Raw genomic sequence first — 16,605 nt, forward strand, 5'->3', positions numbered from 1 at the left:
GCTGGAGGCTACAGCTCCGATGGGAACGGAGCCTGGGAATCTCCATATGCCATGGCTGTGGCCCTGGAAGAGACAAAAAGACAACGAAAAGAAATTAAATAAATAAATAAAAATTAAAAATACTTAGAGAAGACAGAGGCCTCTTCTGTCTCCTGAGGGAGACACACAAACCCTTCCAGATATTTTTCTCTTCCACAAATCCCTGTTGTCCCTGAAGGGGGCTGCCTGGCATTGTTCCCGTCCCTCCCACGGGCCTGTGCGACCAGGGACAACACTCAGAGAAAGGCTGTCATCCCCTTACCACTCGCAGGGCCAGGATGGCTTAGGCCAGCGCACCTGGACCCCTCCCGTCTCTGGGGTGAGCACGGGATGCAGCTCAGAGACGTTAAATATTGGCATAAGGAGGACATACTGGGGACAGGAAGTCCATTTGTTTGGTGTTCTGAGAACGACCAAGAGGAAATGCCTGTTAGCCAGAAAAGAAAAATAAACAGTGTGCCTATTGCTGAACCACAGCCAAGCAGGGGGAGGTGGGTGAAAACAGACAGCTGAGGAAGGGACTGGCTGGGCTTCCAAGGAAGATACCATCTGAAATGGTGGAGATGGGCCAGAAGGCCAGGACCCAGCGTGAGAGCTATGCTCACTGCATGCAGGGCGGTCCCTTAGTCACTCATTGGCCATGAATGTCCCTTGATCAACATGCAACACATGTACAGCAGGCAGAACTCTACTTCTGGAGATAGAGGAGGAGAAACAGCTATATCCAAGGTCAGCCTCATTTGTAAACTGAATTCCTGCAAAGTGTGTGTGTGTGTGTGTGTGTGTGTGTGTGTGTGTGTGTGTGTGTGTGTGCTGCCATGTACCAATGATAGACTTCATCATCACTAGGTATTTATTTCCTCCTGTTGCTGCTATTACTAAAATATCTTGGCGGAGTTCCCGTTGTGGCTCAGTGGGTTAAGTTTCCCTAAGGATGTCGGTTCGATCCCTGTCCTCGCTCAGTGGGTCAGTGATCCGGCGTTGCCATGAGCTATGGTGTAGGTCACACACATGGTTTGGATCCCACATTGCTGTGGCTGTGGCGTAGGCCAGCAGCTGTTGCTCTGACTTGCCCGCCTAGCCTGAGGACCTCCATATGCCACAAGTGCAGCCCTAAAGAGCAAATAAATAAATAAATGTATAAAAGCTTAAAGATGAAACATCTTGGACTCTGTGCTATATGAGAAGCCTTTTTAGCTTTCTACTGAACTTCCTATCTTCCAATCTCCATTTCTCCAGCCAATTCCTTAAGGAAGAAACATCTCATTGTGTTAAAGAGATTGAATGAGACTGAGGTACGTCCATGATGACATGTCATCACAGGCCAGCAAAGCTCTGAGAATACAAATTAGCCATAGGACTGTTCCATGTCCACTATACCCTTCACGCCCAGAACAAAGGAAGGGCCATCCCAGTCTGGAGCTGATGGTGTGCCATCCCTGCCCATTCCAGCCTTGAGACATATCACATCGTCTCATAACAGCATCAAGACCCAGGGACAGTCAGACCTGCCTTTTGCTATCACCCTGACTCCAGTAGCTCACTGTATATAGGCAGCGAGCAGACAGTGCTCTCCGGTCTTCCAGAGGGGAGTTCAGTCTTAAAATCATTCAGAAACAACTAGATCAAGATCCATTGAAAGACACAGCTTCATTAACTCATAAAGTACGAAGCTCAGAAGTAAGCGCCTTGGGAGTTCCCCTGCTGGTGCAGCAGAAACGAACCCAACTAGTATCCATGAGGACACAGGTTCGATCCCTGGCCTTGGTCAGTGAGTCAGCGATCCAGCATTGCTGTGAGCTATGGTGTAAGTCGCAGACACGTCTCGGATCCTGTGTTGCTGTGACTATGGCGTAGGCCGGCAGCTATAGCTCCCATTTGACCCCTAGCCTGGGAATTTTCATATGCCGCAGGTGTGGCCCTGGGAAGCCAAAAAAAAAAAAAAAAAAAAAAAAAGTGAAGTGCCTGGAGAAGCATGCTTGCTTCAAAGTTCAGGGACAAACTTGGCCGAGAAGCAGAAATGCCTTTCCAAGCAAACAAGAAGAGCCTGAAGTTCATCACCTCTCCTGGATTGCTGCCCTCTTTTGTGATAGCCAGTTCATTTGCCTGGATTCATTGCCGGAGAAGCAGCTGCTAACCACCTTCCATCAGCTGGAGAAAAGGAGAATCACTTTTTGGAAGGTAAATTCAGGGGCTTGGTTTGGGGATGATGAATTTCTGACAGTCCTCCGGAGTATTTTCAACCCAAAGTATAATTTTATAAAGAGGCGTATGTTTTAACGTGACTGTCTGCAAAATACACTTTCATGAAGTTTCGTTTTCTTTGAACCTTCCTGTTGCCTTGTGTATGGATCTATGAACTTGATGGCATAGAACATATTTGGGTTTTCAATCAATACATGCCTGGATATTGGTGTTTTTTCAACGGCTAGAAGGTACGAAGTTATAAAATCCTAGTAATCAGCTCAACCAACTATTAGTTTTGCCACTAGAGTGTATGATGCACCACAAGGTGAAGTGGCTTGTCCGGAGCCATACAATGACAGAGGCAGGGGTTTAATTTATATCCTTGATGATAAGTCCGGGACTCTTCTCACTTCTCTGGTGGCCAAAATAAAGAGCTGTAGTCTGAAATCTTGACTGCCCCCCCCCACAAAAAAAATTTGAAAATCATTTTAAATCCCAAAGATGAATCTATTGGCTTCCACAATGATTGAGTGAAAGGTAAGGGGGGCTCAAAGGGCAGTGAATTAGTGAATGGGGAAGAATGTCATTTAATTGTTCCTAATTTGGAGAGTTATCCAGGTCCCTGGAGTTACCCTGTGGTGCAGCAGGTTAAGGTTCTGGCCTTGTCACTGCACCTGCTGGGGTTGCTACTACACGGGTTCCATCCTTGATCAGGGAACTTCCACATGCCATGGGTATGCCCCCCCCCCCAAAAAAAAGAAAGAAAGAAAAAGAAAAAAGAAAAAAAAAAAGCTATTCATGAAAGGCATACAAGGGACACGCCAGCCCATAGACTGGAGTTTTGTCTCCCATGACTGCAGCAGGAAAATGCTATTTAACCTGGAAAATGAGAAGAAGAGAATTTGCTTCATCCAGGATCAGTGATATTGTACAGACCAATCCCTGGCATTCTAGTTTCCTCGTGCATCTGCGTAGAGTCATGGGGTGTTTCCCGCTGAACTTGAGCGTCTTCTCCAAGCCACATCAGTTCCTCAAAATCTTTCCTTCTGGGCCTTTCCCTAAAATTAATTCTTGGTAGAAGGTATAAAAGATGATCCGTTCCTGCCATCCCGCTGTTTCCTCGTGCATCTGCCTAGAGTCACAGGGTGTTTCCCGCTGAACCTGAGTGTCTCCTCCAAGCCACATCAGTCCCTCAAAATCTTCCCCTCTTGGCCTTTCCCAGAAACACAGTCTTGATAGACGGTATAAAAGACCAGCTCCTCCAAGCACAGGATTTCCCCTGGTTGCCACAGAAGCCCAAGGCGCTTGGCAGGTAAGACCCATTAACCTGAATCTTTCCTGGTTTCTGCAAAGGTGATAATGTAATGTCCTAAAGGCTTCTAGAAAGCTTGGTACTGGATTTGGACTTATCTTCACCAGGCATTTTCTGGTGCCAGATTTGGCTGCCCCTCTGGCAGGTCATCCTTGTTAGATGGACAGGAGCATGTGATTGGATCCATTGTGGGGCGAGGGGGCTTTTCAGAGTCTGAAAACCGAGTCATAGAATCAATTCTTAGGGATGGCAGGGACTGGAGACCTGTCATCCATCCAGGATGGATGCATCCAGGTCACACGGAAAGTTGGGGGGACATAGTAACAGAGCGATGCCCTGTATGGTATTCTTGAGATGGATACGGTGTGATATGAACTCTAGAGTGGAAATTTTGCAGTGTTTTAAAGGGTTCCCTAAGCCAGGGCTCTCAGCTCTTCATCTTGTTGGAAGCATCTCATGCTCTCTACAGCAGACCTGAACATCTAGTTAGCCCTGAATATCTAGTCCCAGGTGGCTGCCGTGTCCTGTGGATACTTGAGTCTCAATCGGATTCATGAATTGCAGCGATATTTAGATGGGCTTTATCTTGGGAGGATGGAGTGGTTGAATCATAATGTTTTTTATGTAGTTGGGTATCCCAAATCCCATGGCTAAAGTGGATTTTTTCTGCTATAGAGAGCCTGATAAGAGCTCTCTCTTCTTCATGTTTCCACTTGATGCTGGAACTACTCAAAAGATCAAAGAGAATCTTCTTGGGGGTGATGGGGAGTTTGCTGGGTTTCTTTCTGGCTCATCTCAACACCCTCCACAGAGCGCTCACTGTTTACGGAAACGCTTTTCTGCCGCCGGTGACTTCTCAGCAAGTCTGAGAGCCAGACTCTGGGAGGTCGTGGTCCCCAGTGTGGTCCATAGACCAGCCGCATCAGCACCACCTGAGGGGTTGGGCCTACAGGCCCTCAGCCCCCTTCTATGACCCTCTGGGTTAGAATCTGCATTTAATGAGGCTCCCAGGTGATTCGTAGGTAGGGAAAGCCTGTCACACCCCTTTTCCAGTGCCATGAACTTGTGTTTGTTTGGTTCCACTTTCTGTGCCATGTGTTTCCTCACACACACCAGGAAGGATGGCTGAGGTGTGCAAAATAATTCAGCTTTGGCCTTGAGGTTCCCCCCTCATCACTTTTCAGTGAGAGGAGCATGAAGAGGGTTCCAAGGAAAAAAGAGGAGAAATGAGCATCTAAGGACTTTTCCCTGTTCAGATGTCTCAACTTTTATTTCCTTTTTTTTTTTTTTTTTTTTTTTTGTCTTTTGCCATTTCTTGGGCCACTCCCCCGGCATATGGAGGTTCCCAGGCTAGGGGTCTAATCAGAGCTGTGGCCACCAGCCTACGCCAGAGCCACAGCAACACAGGATCCGAGCCACATCTGCAACCTACACCACAGCTCACGGCAACTCGGGATCCTTCACCCACTGAGCGAGGCCAGGGATCGAACCCACAACCTCATGGTTCCTAGTCGGATTCGTCAACCACTGCACCACGACAGGAACTCCTCAACTTTTATTTCTTCGTCTATGACATTTCTCTTCCTCAGTCTATCTCAGAGGATGCATTTTTTATAGACTAAGCTTTCCCTTTTTGTTTTTGATTTATCATGAAACACATGAGACACTGAAAGAATAACATAACAAATACATATGTGCCCATCAGCTCTCTTTAAAAAAAAAAACCAATCATATGGTGATTGCCAGAGGCTGAGAAGAAGGGCAATGGAGACTTGGTATTCAGTGGGTACAGAATTTCAATTTGCAAGATGAAATCATTTAGAGAGCTGGTTGTATATCATTGTGAATATACTGATCACTACTGGACTGTGTGGGGAAGACAGTAAGTTTTATGTCATGTGTTTTTACCACCATTTAAAATCATATCAATGGAGTTCCCATTGTGGCTCAGTGCATTACGAACCCAACTAGTATCCACGAGGATGTGGGTTCGATCCCTGACCTCTCTCAGTGGTTAAGGGTCTAGTGCTGCTGTGAGCTGTGGTGTAGGTCACAGAGGCTGCCCAGACTCTGAGCGATTTGACCCCTAGCCTGGGAACTTCCATATGCAGGCCTAAGAAAAAATAATAATATCAATGAGTGGAGTTCCCTGGTGGCTCAGTGGGTTAAGGCTCTGGCACTGTCACGCCTGTGGCTCAGCGTGATGTGTGCAGACATAGCCAAAAATGAAAAATAAAAAAATAAATAAAATAATATCAGTGATGCGCTTTACTCCAAAACCACCATCTTTGCTTGAAAGGGTAACTTTCTACCGACTCAGTGGTCCCTCAAATCACAAAGAGATGGATTGTGTTTCTACTCGGGGCCATAGAGGTGTGAGGACAAGAGCCCACTGAGGAGTCAGGCTCTTTGAGATTCCTTCTTGAGAAAAAAAAAAAGTGCTAGGAAGAATATTGGCTAGACAGGTAGTTATCCATACTTTGCTTTTTTTGCTCAATGTTTGCTTACAAAAAGTACATCCAATAAATAAAAATTAGTAGAGGCATCATCAAAAGTCAGAGAGAAAGACCAAGGGAGTCTGAGGAAGGCCAGAATGACCGGGTTCAGATATTCAGTTCTCCTTTTCTGGAGATTTTCTGGAGAGTGAAAGACCACCTGGCTGGTCTCTCAGGCAAAGCTCCAGAACCTCGACTTTTTCTTAGGGAACTTCAAGGAGTTATGAAGGAGCATCCAATCTGAGGAGGTTTCTGGAGTCGAACCCGAGAACGCACACTGTAGGGAGGACCTGTGCCCTCTCGTGAAGAATTTAACCTGGATGTTCATCAATCGTCCTGTCTTCACCCTGCGGAGGCCTCCCAGAATCTCCTCAAAAGACTTTTTTTTTTTTTTTTTTTTGTCTTTTTGTCTTTTTAGGGCATACCCATGACATATGGAGGTTCCCAGGCTAGGGGTGTAATCGGAGCTACAGCTTCTGGCCTACACCACAGCCACAGCAACGCAGGATCTAAGCTGCATCTGCGACCTACACCACAGCTCATGGCAATGCCAGATCCTTAACTCATTGAGCAAGGCCAGGGATGGAACCCGCGTCCTCATGGACACTAGTCGGGTGCGTTAACCACTGAGCCATGACTGGAACGCCTCAAAAGACATTTTGGGGAGTTCTCTTGCAGTGCAGTGGGTGTAGGATCTGTCATTGTCACTGCCACAGCTTGGGTCACTGGTGTGGCACGTGTTCATTCCCTGCCCTGGGGAACTTCCACATACCATGGGTGTGGCCAAAAAAAGGGGGGGAAAGAATTTTTAAAAAGATAATTTGGGAGTTTCCACTGTGGCTCAGTGGTAAGGAACCTGACTGGTATCCATAAGGATGCAGGTTCAATTCCTGGCCTTGCTCAGCGGGTTAAGGATCCAGCATTGCCGTGAGCTATGGTGGAGGTTGCAGACAGGGCTCAGGTCTGGCACTGCCTGGGAACTTCCATATGTTATGGGTGTGGCCCTAGAAAAGCAAGAACCAAATGATATTTTGGATCTACTCCATCAAACCTAATGAACCCTCTGAGCCCCCGAATCCTTATCAAACATCAAAGCTGCCCGATTTTACTCTGATGATCTAGATCCAGAGTTAGAGCTCAGGATGAAGGGGTTCACCTCAGACTGGGAATCTCTCCAAGCCACCTGGGACCCAGCGATGAGCTCTGGGGAGCTCCGAGTTTTGTCCCAACTTTCATTCGTGTGTTCCTATCCAGTTGGCTCCTTGAGGCAGGGTGCTGCACTGAGCGTGTGTTTCTGGGGCCCACTCCCCTGGTGCTGGGCCAGAAGAGGGTGGCTTTCAGGAAACACTACACCCTGAAGGGAAGGAGGAAGGGCAACTCCAGAGACATGTTCCAGGTTTGGTAACAGCATTTGTCACCGGTGACAAGACAGGTACAGGATCTTGGGCCACAGGTTGTCAGAACAGATTCAGACATCCTGGATCACTTGATCCAACTCCCGCATGCATCAAGCCAGGGGCTCAGAGATGTTAAGTAACTGCCCAAGTCACAGAGGTAATAAGAGCAATTGCAAAACGGCAGCTTAGGACCTCCTGATCCCAAGATCCGAGTTCTATCCTTCCACCGCTGCCTCGTTCCATTTCCCAGAACCTGCCATGGGCCTGCACACATGGTGGCTGTTTAGTTAGTCGCTGTGGTTCCCCTTCCTCTGTTCCCACGTTAGGGTGTTCTCTGGGCTTTTGCTGCTTTGCCATCCTCTTTCTGTGATTCGGTCCCACTTGCGGTGACGCTACAAGGCTCACACTGCGATCCCTGGTCTCGTTTCAGCGATGCAGGTCTTTCTCCCTCTCCCAGTCCTCCTGGCCTCCCTGGCCTTGTTCCAGGCTGCAGCATCAGCTACAAAAGGTAAGTGCCACCGTGCACTGGCCTCCTGGGGCTGCTGTAACAAATGACTACAACCTGGGTGGGGTAAGACAGTGGAAATATAGTCTCCTACCGTTCGGGAGGCTAGAAGTCCAAAATGAAGGTGTTGGCAGGGTCACGCTTCCCTGGAGGCTCTAGTGGAGAATCCTTCCTCGCTTCTCCCAGCCTCAGTGGCTCCCAGCCATCCTTGGCTTACAGCTGCATCACTTCGGTCTCTGCCTCCATCTTCTCGTGGCCTTCTTTTCTGTGTCCGTCTTCTCCTCTCGTTGTGGTTTTTTCGTTTGTTTGTTTTTTGTTTTTGTATTTTTAGGGCCACACCCAAGGCATATGGAGGCTAGGGGCTGAATCAGAACTGTAGCTGCCAGCCTACACCATAGCCACAGCCATGTAGGATTCAAGCTGCATCTGTGACCTACACCACAGCTCATGGCCACACTGGATCCTTAACCCACAGAGCGAGGCCAGGGATGGAACCCACGTCCTCATGGTTGCTAGTCGGGTTTGTTAACCACTGAGCCACGATGGGAACTCCTGTCTTCTCCTCTTGTCATAAGACCACCAGATTACCAGCCCACTCTAATCCTACCCCTCTATGGCTACATTGTAATTAGCTACCTCTGCAAAGACCCTGTTTCCAAATGAGGTCACATTCTAAGGTTCCAGTTGGACATGCGTTTCAGAGGAGCATGAAGCCACTACACTCTCCTTGTTCAGAGACCACCCCCTGCCCACCCCCTGCTCCAGGACGAAGGAATCCCACCTCTATTCTACTTCCTCCCCTTCCTTACTTCAGGCTCCTGGTGATCATGGGACTTGCTTACGGGCCAGCCTCACCAAGAACTAGACCAAACCAAGCCAAACAAAAAATCCCCACGGCGCAGTATCCAGAGCCAACCTGAGTGGTTACACACCTTCTTAATCCGATCACTGGTCCAGGCAGCCGTCTGTATCTCTAGGTTCAGCATCAGCAGATTCCATCAAGAGGGGATTGAAAATATTTTGTAAAAAGATTCCAGTGGGGTTCCCGCTGTGGCGCAGTGGGTTAAGAAACCAACTGCAGCGGCTCAGGTCTGATCCCCCGCTCAGTGCAGTGGGTTAAAGAATCCAGTGTTGCCATGGCTGCGGCATAGGTTGCATTTACAGCTTGGATTCAATCCCTGGCCCAGGAACTTCGATGTGCCACCACTGCAGCCATAAAAAGAAAGGGAAGGAAAGGAAGAAGATTCCAGAAATCTCTCCTACCTCAAAAAACCCCCTCACTCCTGCCAACTGTTTACATGATATTTCCATTGCATTAAGTGTTAGAAGTAACCTAGGGATAATTTAAAGTATCCAGGATTTGGGGGAAAAAACGTAATTGTAATGTATACATGTAAGGATAACCTGACCCCCTTGCTGTACAGTGGGAAAAGAAAAAAAGAAAAAGAAAAGAAAAAAAATAAAGTATCCAGGATGATGTTCATAGGTTATATACAAATACTACACAATGTATATAAAAGACTTGAGCCTCCTGGGGACAGGGGTCCTGAAACCAATCCCCCGTGGATACCGAGGATGACCATACGCCAGGATTATTGACCTCTTCTTGAGGATCAGAGCGTATTCTTCCCGTTCCAGGCTTTTCCTCCCGGTGAATGTTTCCTGATCTTGATCTGCCTGCTCAGCTTTGAAGGGTGGGGGTAATGGCACAGAAAGAGGGAGACAGAGCAAAGGGCCTCTCCAAAGAAGGGTGTCTGATACCCTGCTTCTTGCTCTTCCCCCTCCAAGCACAGACCCCCAGCACTGCTGCCATCTCTGATGCTGTGAATCAGGCCAAGGTCCAGGTCAACAAGGCCTTCCTGGATTCCCGGACCAGGTGGGTGAGACACGCACACACAACTTCCTGTTCACAACAGGCAAATCTAAGCCCGTCCTGACAAGCCAATGACCCAGAACGATGATACACCCTGCCCTTCCACCCCCACCCGCGAGCATGGGGCAAGAAGGAGCAACAGCCCACAGCTCCTAAACTCCTCAGCCTCTAAGTTACCTTGAAGAGGATGTCTCATCAGATCCCATAAGCACTTTCTTCCACGTGCCAGAGCGATTCGTTGGGTCATGCGTTATAGAGCCTTGGAAAGCCGGTTGGTAGAGGTTCTTCATTTGAGGTCAGGTTCCCTGGAAGCAGAACCTGAGACCTGGATTCTCCTGCAGGGGACTTCTGGGGACACACTCTCAGGAAAGCTGTGGCAGTGTGAGGGGGCGGCAAGGCCAGATAGGCATTACGTGGGGGTGCACTTTAGGGTCTGGCCTCAGCTCACCCCACAGGGAGATCTGGAGGTTAGGCTGCACCTCAGAGCCTGTCCTACGTTGAGCAGGAGAGCAGAGCTTACACCTGCTAGAGGTTTCCTTGACAACAGCCAGACCTGCTGCAGGCTGGGCAAGGGGAGGATTAGCACATAGTGTGACTCACGGGCTCCTCCAGCCAGGCAGTCCCACTGGGCAATTCAGAGGCAACTGCCCAAGAAAGCGATGGGTGTGAGCCCTCAGCAGCTGCACCCAGGGCAGCTGGGGGGCCAAGCACGCCAACCCTAAAAAAAGGCCCTTGGGAAACCTGCCCAGCACAGGCACCGGCAGAGTCAGCCACCCTCCCAACATGTGTAGGAGCTGGGCTTCCTGAAATAAGCAATGCAGGCTGGGTTCCTGCCCTTGGGAAGCCCATACTGGGGCTAGAGAGGCAGACAAACAAAAATAATCATTTCATGGGAGCACGAGGCAGGGTGAGCCAAGGAAGCCCTTCAATCAGAGAGCAGCCTGGTCTCCTTTTCTTTTTCGTCTTTTGTCTTTTTAGGGCTGCAATCGCAGCATATGGAGGTTCTCAGGCTAGGGGCCAAATTGGAGCTACAGCGACCGGCCTACACCACAGCCACAACCACAGCAACACAGGATCCAAGCCGCGTCTGTGACTTACACCACAGCTCACCACAATGCCGGATCCTTAACCCACTGAGCGAGGCCAGGGATCGAACCTGTGTCCTCATGTATGCTAGTCGGATTCGTTTCTGCTGAAACATGATGGGAACTCCCACAGCTGTTAACCAATCCTGGCAAGACCAGGGCTCAAACTCAAGGTCCGATACAGGAGCCACCAATTACATGTGCCTGCTGAGCACTGAAATATGGCCACTGTCACGCGGGAACTGAATTTTCAACTGTATTTCACTTTAAATCTCCATGTACATAGCCACATGTGGTTGGTGGTTACCACACTGGACCCGCAACAGGCTGGGCCGCTGGGCCATGATGCCCCTTGCAACAGCAACCAAAGGCAGTCAAACGGCTTATTTTCCTTTTGAGCCACTTCCAGAATCTCTGAGTCTGAGAGCCGTAAAGATCAGCTCAAGAGTTCCCATCGTGGCTCAGCAGAAATGGATCTGACTAGTATCCATGAGGACGCAGGTTTGCTCCCTGGACTCACTCAGTGGGTTAAGGATCTGGCATAGCGGTGAGCTGTGGTGTAGGTCGGAGACGTGGCTAGGATCTAGTATTGCTGTGGCTGCATGTAGGCCGGAGGATATAGCTCTGATATGACTATTAGCCTGGGAACTTCCATATGCCACGGGTGCGGCCCTAAAAGACAAAAAAAAAAAAAAAAAAAAAAAAAAGACGCACTAACCCTAGGACCAGATGTAGTTCAGGAAGCTTTCGGGGGAGAACTGGAGGCCCAAAGGCATGTTGTTTCTAAAATTCTTGGTCCACGAGGCTCAATGAGAGACCAGCTCCAGAGTCGGGGGGTTCCTAGATCTGAATCAGTACCTCCTGGGACTTAGGTATATTTAAGGTTCCCCAACGGATTCAGAAGCAGCCAGCACAGCTGCCACCCTCTGATCCTTTTTCAGAAAGTCGTCCTCTCCATCTGCCTACCTTCCCTCAGAAGCAGAGGTAACATGGGCACACTGTAGCTTTCCCCTCCCAGAGGAGATTTTTCCAGGGGCATCAGAGGAGAGCTGAGGAAGGAGCCCCAGGGTACAGAAGTGGTGGTTTCCTGCGTGCTGCCCCCACCCCCGTGGCTCCTCCCTACCCAGGGCACCCCACCCCCTCCTACTGGGTCAGAGCCCGGGCACCGTCATCACACCCCCGTTGCTCTCCCCTGCAGGCTAAAGACTGCCATGAGCACGGAGGCGCCCACCACCCGACAACTCTCCGAATATCTCAAGCATGCCAAGGGCCGGACCCGCACGGCCATCCGCAACGGGCAGGTGTGGGAGGAGTCCTTAAAGAGACTGCGGCAGAAAGCCACCCAGACCAACGTCACAGGTACAGAAAACCCACTCGGATGCCCACCGATCGCAGGAAGGGGCCATCCCCCCACAGGAGAAGCGGAAGCCCCCAAAAGCTGCGTTTCCTATTGAGCGTCTCCTCCTCTCTTTCCCTCAGACTCATAAACCTGCAGAGCAAGGAGGGGCTGAAGGCACAGCCCGGCCAATGCTCCTTTTGGTTTCATTTCTTTTTTTTTTTTCTCAGAGAAAGGGACAGTTCCAACTCCCCATGAGGGGACATCACATTCATGCCCTTTGTTATAACATCATCTGCAAGGCCTCTGCCCAGAGGAAGGACTAAAGTCAATAAACACAGGTTCCCTGTCCCAAACCACAGTGTCACCACTTCCTCCTATGAAGGGGACATTTAAGCCACCGGTGTCAGGAGGGATTTACTGGGATTTTGTCACAGGTGATGAAATGTCCTGGGTACTGCGGAGCTGAAACAATGTGCTGATGGATTGACCGCCACCTCCCCCACCCCTCCACCCCACCCCAGACCAAATGTCACAGCTCATGGAGGGTTGTGGAGGAAGGCAACTGGTCGTGACCAGAGGAAGAAGTTGCAGCTTCTCCCTGGGAAAATATCAAGTGGGTGGAGGTACCTGGCCTAGGACTTGAGCAGATTTCAAAGTTCCTAAAGAAGGACACCAGGACAAAAGAGGGAGAAGGAGGGAGGATTTTGGACTCTGAGACTCAAAACATGCTGGGGCTTGATCCTCGGCTGGTGCCAACTTCTGCAGATGAGGCCTCTGAAGAAGCCCCCAGAGCTGGATTCCCCTTGCCTCCCTTTCCCTGCAGGCCCCAGGATGGAGCAGAGGTGGCATTAGGGCATTAGCGGATCTCTCTATTCTGTGGGAAGCCTCTGATGCTTAAAGCTCCCCACTATGTCACTCCTCCCAAGACCATGGCGCCCCCTCACTTAAAAATCTTTCCCGGAATTCCTGTTGTGGCTCAGCAGTAATGAGTCACACTAGGATCCATGAAGACTCAGGTTTGATCCCTGGCCTTGCTCAGTGGGTTAAGGATCCAGTGGGTTAAGGAGCCAGCGTTGCCACAAGCTACAGTGTAAGTCACAGCTGCAGCTCAGATCTGGCATTGCCGTGGCTGTGGCATAGCCCAGGAGCTGTATCTCCAATTTGAGCTCTGGCCTGAGAATTCCATATGCCCATGGGTGTGGCCCTAAAAAGAAGAAGGAAAAAAATGAACCTCCTGGAGTTCCCTGGAGGCCTAGCAGTTAAGGATCCAGCATTGTCACTGCTATGGTGCAGGTTCAATCCCTGGTCCCGGAAACTTCCACATGTCCTGGGCCTGGTGAAAAAAATAAATGAATAAAAAATTAAAAAAAAAAAAAAAAAAAGAACCTCCCCTCGTGGCTTCAGAATAGAGAAAGAACTCAGCCCCTTTGGTGTCCCTTTTCTTTCAGACCCCAGCCTGGACCTGACTGCGCTTTCTTGGGAGGTGGGCTGTGATGCACCAGTTCCTATGGTGAAATGTGATGAGAACAGCCCTTACCGCACCATCACGGGAGACTGTAATAACAGGTGAGTGGCCACGAGTGGGTGTAGGGGGCAGGTTCGCCCAATCACCGCACCCCACTCACGAGCCCCGCCCACCTGCCCAGCCAGCCAGGGGCTTCCCACTGGGGCACTGCCCGCAGAACTGCCACTGCCTTACCTTCCCAGACCAGAGTCCCACCAGAATCTGTTCTCTTGGAACCCCTCTAACTCCCCCATCTTCTAAAGGGACCACTGTTTCCCACTGCAGCACCTTTCCCCAGGGCAGAGGAGCCCCGCGCCTTCGGAGGTGGGAGTAGTCCGCACACCCCACATTTGACAGGCACCTCCTCGGCGTCCCCTTGCTCTGAGGCAGAGGCTCCCAGTCCTTCCCCAGGGGAAGCCCCTGGGGTTTGAGGAGAAGCAGACCCCGGAGCGGAGCTGCCAAGGAGGCTGAGAGTCGGTCTTGCTGTTTTAGGAGGAACCCAGCTCTGGGCGCCGCCAACAGGGCGCTGGCGCGCTGGCTGCCGGCAGAGTATGAGGATGGGCTCTCCCTGCCCTTCGGCTGGACGCCGGGGAAGACGCGGAACGGCTTCCCTGTCCCTCTGGTGAGGACTGGGGCGGGGCAAGGGCGAGCCCGGAGCAGGCAGGTGAAGGATGGGAGTCACTGGAGAAAGGAAGAAGGAAACGAGAAGAAGAAGAAATGGGTGGGAGGACAGAAGGTGCGCGGTGGAACCGCATCCGGAGAGAAATGGAGATTTGGGTTTGCTGCCTGGTGTTGTTCCCCAAAGTGCCACACGGGGGCAGCAGAGCCCGGTTCCCGGCGCCCAGTCACGTGATGGTCACTCCCCAGCTGCTCACAGGCCAAGTACCCTGGGGTCTCCCAGGCAGATGGCTTCCCTGACCCATCGTGCTCGAGCTTGCGCTTCCCCAGCCCCTGGAGTGCATCAGCTGTTGTTTCCCTAAAGGTCCTATCTGTTGGCCTCATCTGAGTTGGCAGGCCCTCCCCAGAGACCTTCTCCTAGTCCCAGACACTTGGCACCTCCGTGGCACTTACTTCAGGGACAGCCAGTCTTTTTCTCCCTCCCCGAGGGGAAAGGGCACTGGCCTTGAAGCCCTGACGTCGTACAGACCTGGCCCTTTGTTGCTGGAGGACCTTGGCAAGTGGACCTCCCCTCTCTAGGACTCAGTTACCTTGGGGACAAAATGGGGGTCATGCCACCCACATCAGAAGCTTGTCATGAGCATGAAGTGTACCTGCGACATCGTAGGTACTCAGTAAACTGCAGTTGACTGAATCCTCAGCACTCCTGTTCCTCCCTGTCTTCCTGCCTCCAACTGCAGGCCCGTGAGGTATCCAACAAGATTGCCGGCTACCTGAATGAGGAGGATGTTCTGGACCAAAACAGGTCTCTGCTCTTCATGCAGTGGGGTCAAGTGGTGGACCACGACCTGGACTTTGCCCCCGACACAGAGCTGGGGAGCAGCGAGTACTCCAAAGCACAGTGCGATGAGTACTGTATCCAGGGAGACAACTGTTTTCCCATCATGGTAGGTCCCTGCAGCCTCGGGTCCCTGACAAAGCCCTTACCTCCCCAGTGTTACAGCCATTCCCAGCCCGTCAGCCAAGACCTCTGGGTCAATCTCTTTTTTTTTTTTTTTTTTTTTTTTGTCTTTTTGACATTTCTAGAGCCACTTCCGCGGCATATGGAGGTTCCCAGGCTAGGGGTCCAATTGGAGCTGTAGCCGCCAGCCTATGCCAGAGCCACAGCAACACAGGATCTGAGCCGTGTCTGCGACCTACACCACAGCTCATGGCAACGCCAGATCCTTAACCCACTGAGCAAGGCCAGGAATCGAACCCTCAACCTCATGGTTCCAAGTCAGATTCGTTAACCACTGAGCCACAACGAGAACTCCTGGGTCGCTCTCTTGATGCTGATCTGTCAGCTTCCCAAGCCTCACACATCTGTTCATTTGCTCACCTATCTATTTAGTAAATAGATATTCCTTACCTACTCCGTGCCAGGCAGGACACCAAGCACTGGGGAGTCAAAGTTGAGCAAGACACTGTCCCTTCCCTCAAGAACAAAGAGCCTGTGTGGGACACGGACAAATAACCACTAATGGCAAAATTGGGACGCTCTGGGGAGGACTGCCTACCTCCCTGGCCCAGGGGCCCTGGCATCACCTGAGGTCTTCTTTGAAATGTGAAGTCTCAAGCCTCATCCCAAACCCTGGGAAAGAGTCTGTATTTCATCAGAATCTCCAGGAGGTTTATTTTATCCACCGTAAACGTTCTGGATGGCTGCTCTAAGTCATCATGAGGTCCAGGGAGGCTCCTCCCAGAGCTGAACTCTGATGGATGAGTCGGAATGAGCAGCGGGGAGTTGTGGGCATTTCCATCCGGAAGGGAACAGGACTTGCCGTGGTGCACCTTTTTTTTTTTCTTATTCATGGATTTTACAGGTAGAGAGTGATTTATTCACTCAGTCAAATCAAGGCTGTGTGTGGTGGTATAAAGAACGCGAGCTGTGGAGTCAGGTCAATTTATTTTATTTTATTTTTTTCATTTTTTGTCTTTTTGCCTTTTCTAGGGCCGCTCCCGCGGCATATGGAGGTTCCCAGGCTAGGGGTCGAATCGGAGCTGTAGCCACCAACCCACGCCAGAGCCACAGCAACGTGGGATCCAGCTGCATCTGCAACCTACACCACAGCTCACGGCAACGCCAGATCCTTAACCCACTGAGCAAGGCCAGAGATCAAACCCACAACCTCATGGTTCCTAGTCGGATTCGTTAACCACTGCGCCACGACGGGAACTCCGTCAGGTCAATTTAGGTCTGAATCCAACA

At 50.6% G+C, this 16,605-nt stretch overlaps 1 protein-coding gene across 2 annotated transcripts in view; it reads left to right on the forward strand.

Moving 5' to 3' along the window:
- The first annotated feature begins 2,137 nt into the window (after positions 1-2,137).
- Positions 2,138-16,605, forward strand: part of LPO (lactoperoxidase) — a 29,150-nt gene continuing 14,682 nt past the window's right edge. The window contains exons 1-8 of one of the 2 annotated variants that reach the window (XM_021067272.2): positions 2,138-2,220; positions 3,449-3,538; positions 7,861-7,938; positions 9,724-9,811; positions 12,092-12,252; positions 13,681-13,798; positions 14,229-14,358; positions 15,095-15,301. In XM_021067272.2, coding sequence (XP_020922931.1) covers positions 7,863-7,938; positions 9,724-9,811; positions 12,092-12,252; positions 13,681-13,798; positions 14,229-14,358; positions 15,095-15,301 — 780 coding nt within the window. In that variant the 5' untranslated portion in view covers positions 2,138-2,220; positions 3,449-3,538; positions 7,861-7,862. The remainder of the gene's footprint in view (positions 2,221-3,448; positions 3,539-7,860; positions 7,939-9,723; positions 9,812-12,091; positions 12,253-13,680; positions 13,799-14,228; positions 14,359-15,094; positions 15,302-16,605) is intronic. The other variant, XM_084983134.1, reaches the window with a different exon arrangement.

The sequence above is a fragment of the Sus scrofa genome, chromosome 12, assembly GCF_054392235.1.
Source record: "Sus scrofa isolate SSC_HxYL_T2T_F1_AM1 chromosome 12, Sscrofa_HxYL_maternal_Yorkshire_Landrace_v2.0, whole genome shotgun sequence".
Lineage (NCBI taxonomy): Eukaryota > Metazoa > Chordata > Mammalia > Artiodactyla > Suidae > Sus > Sus scrofa.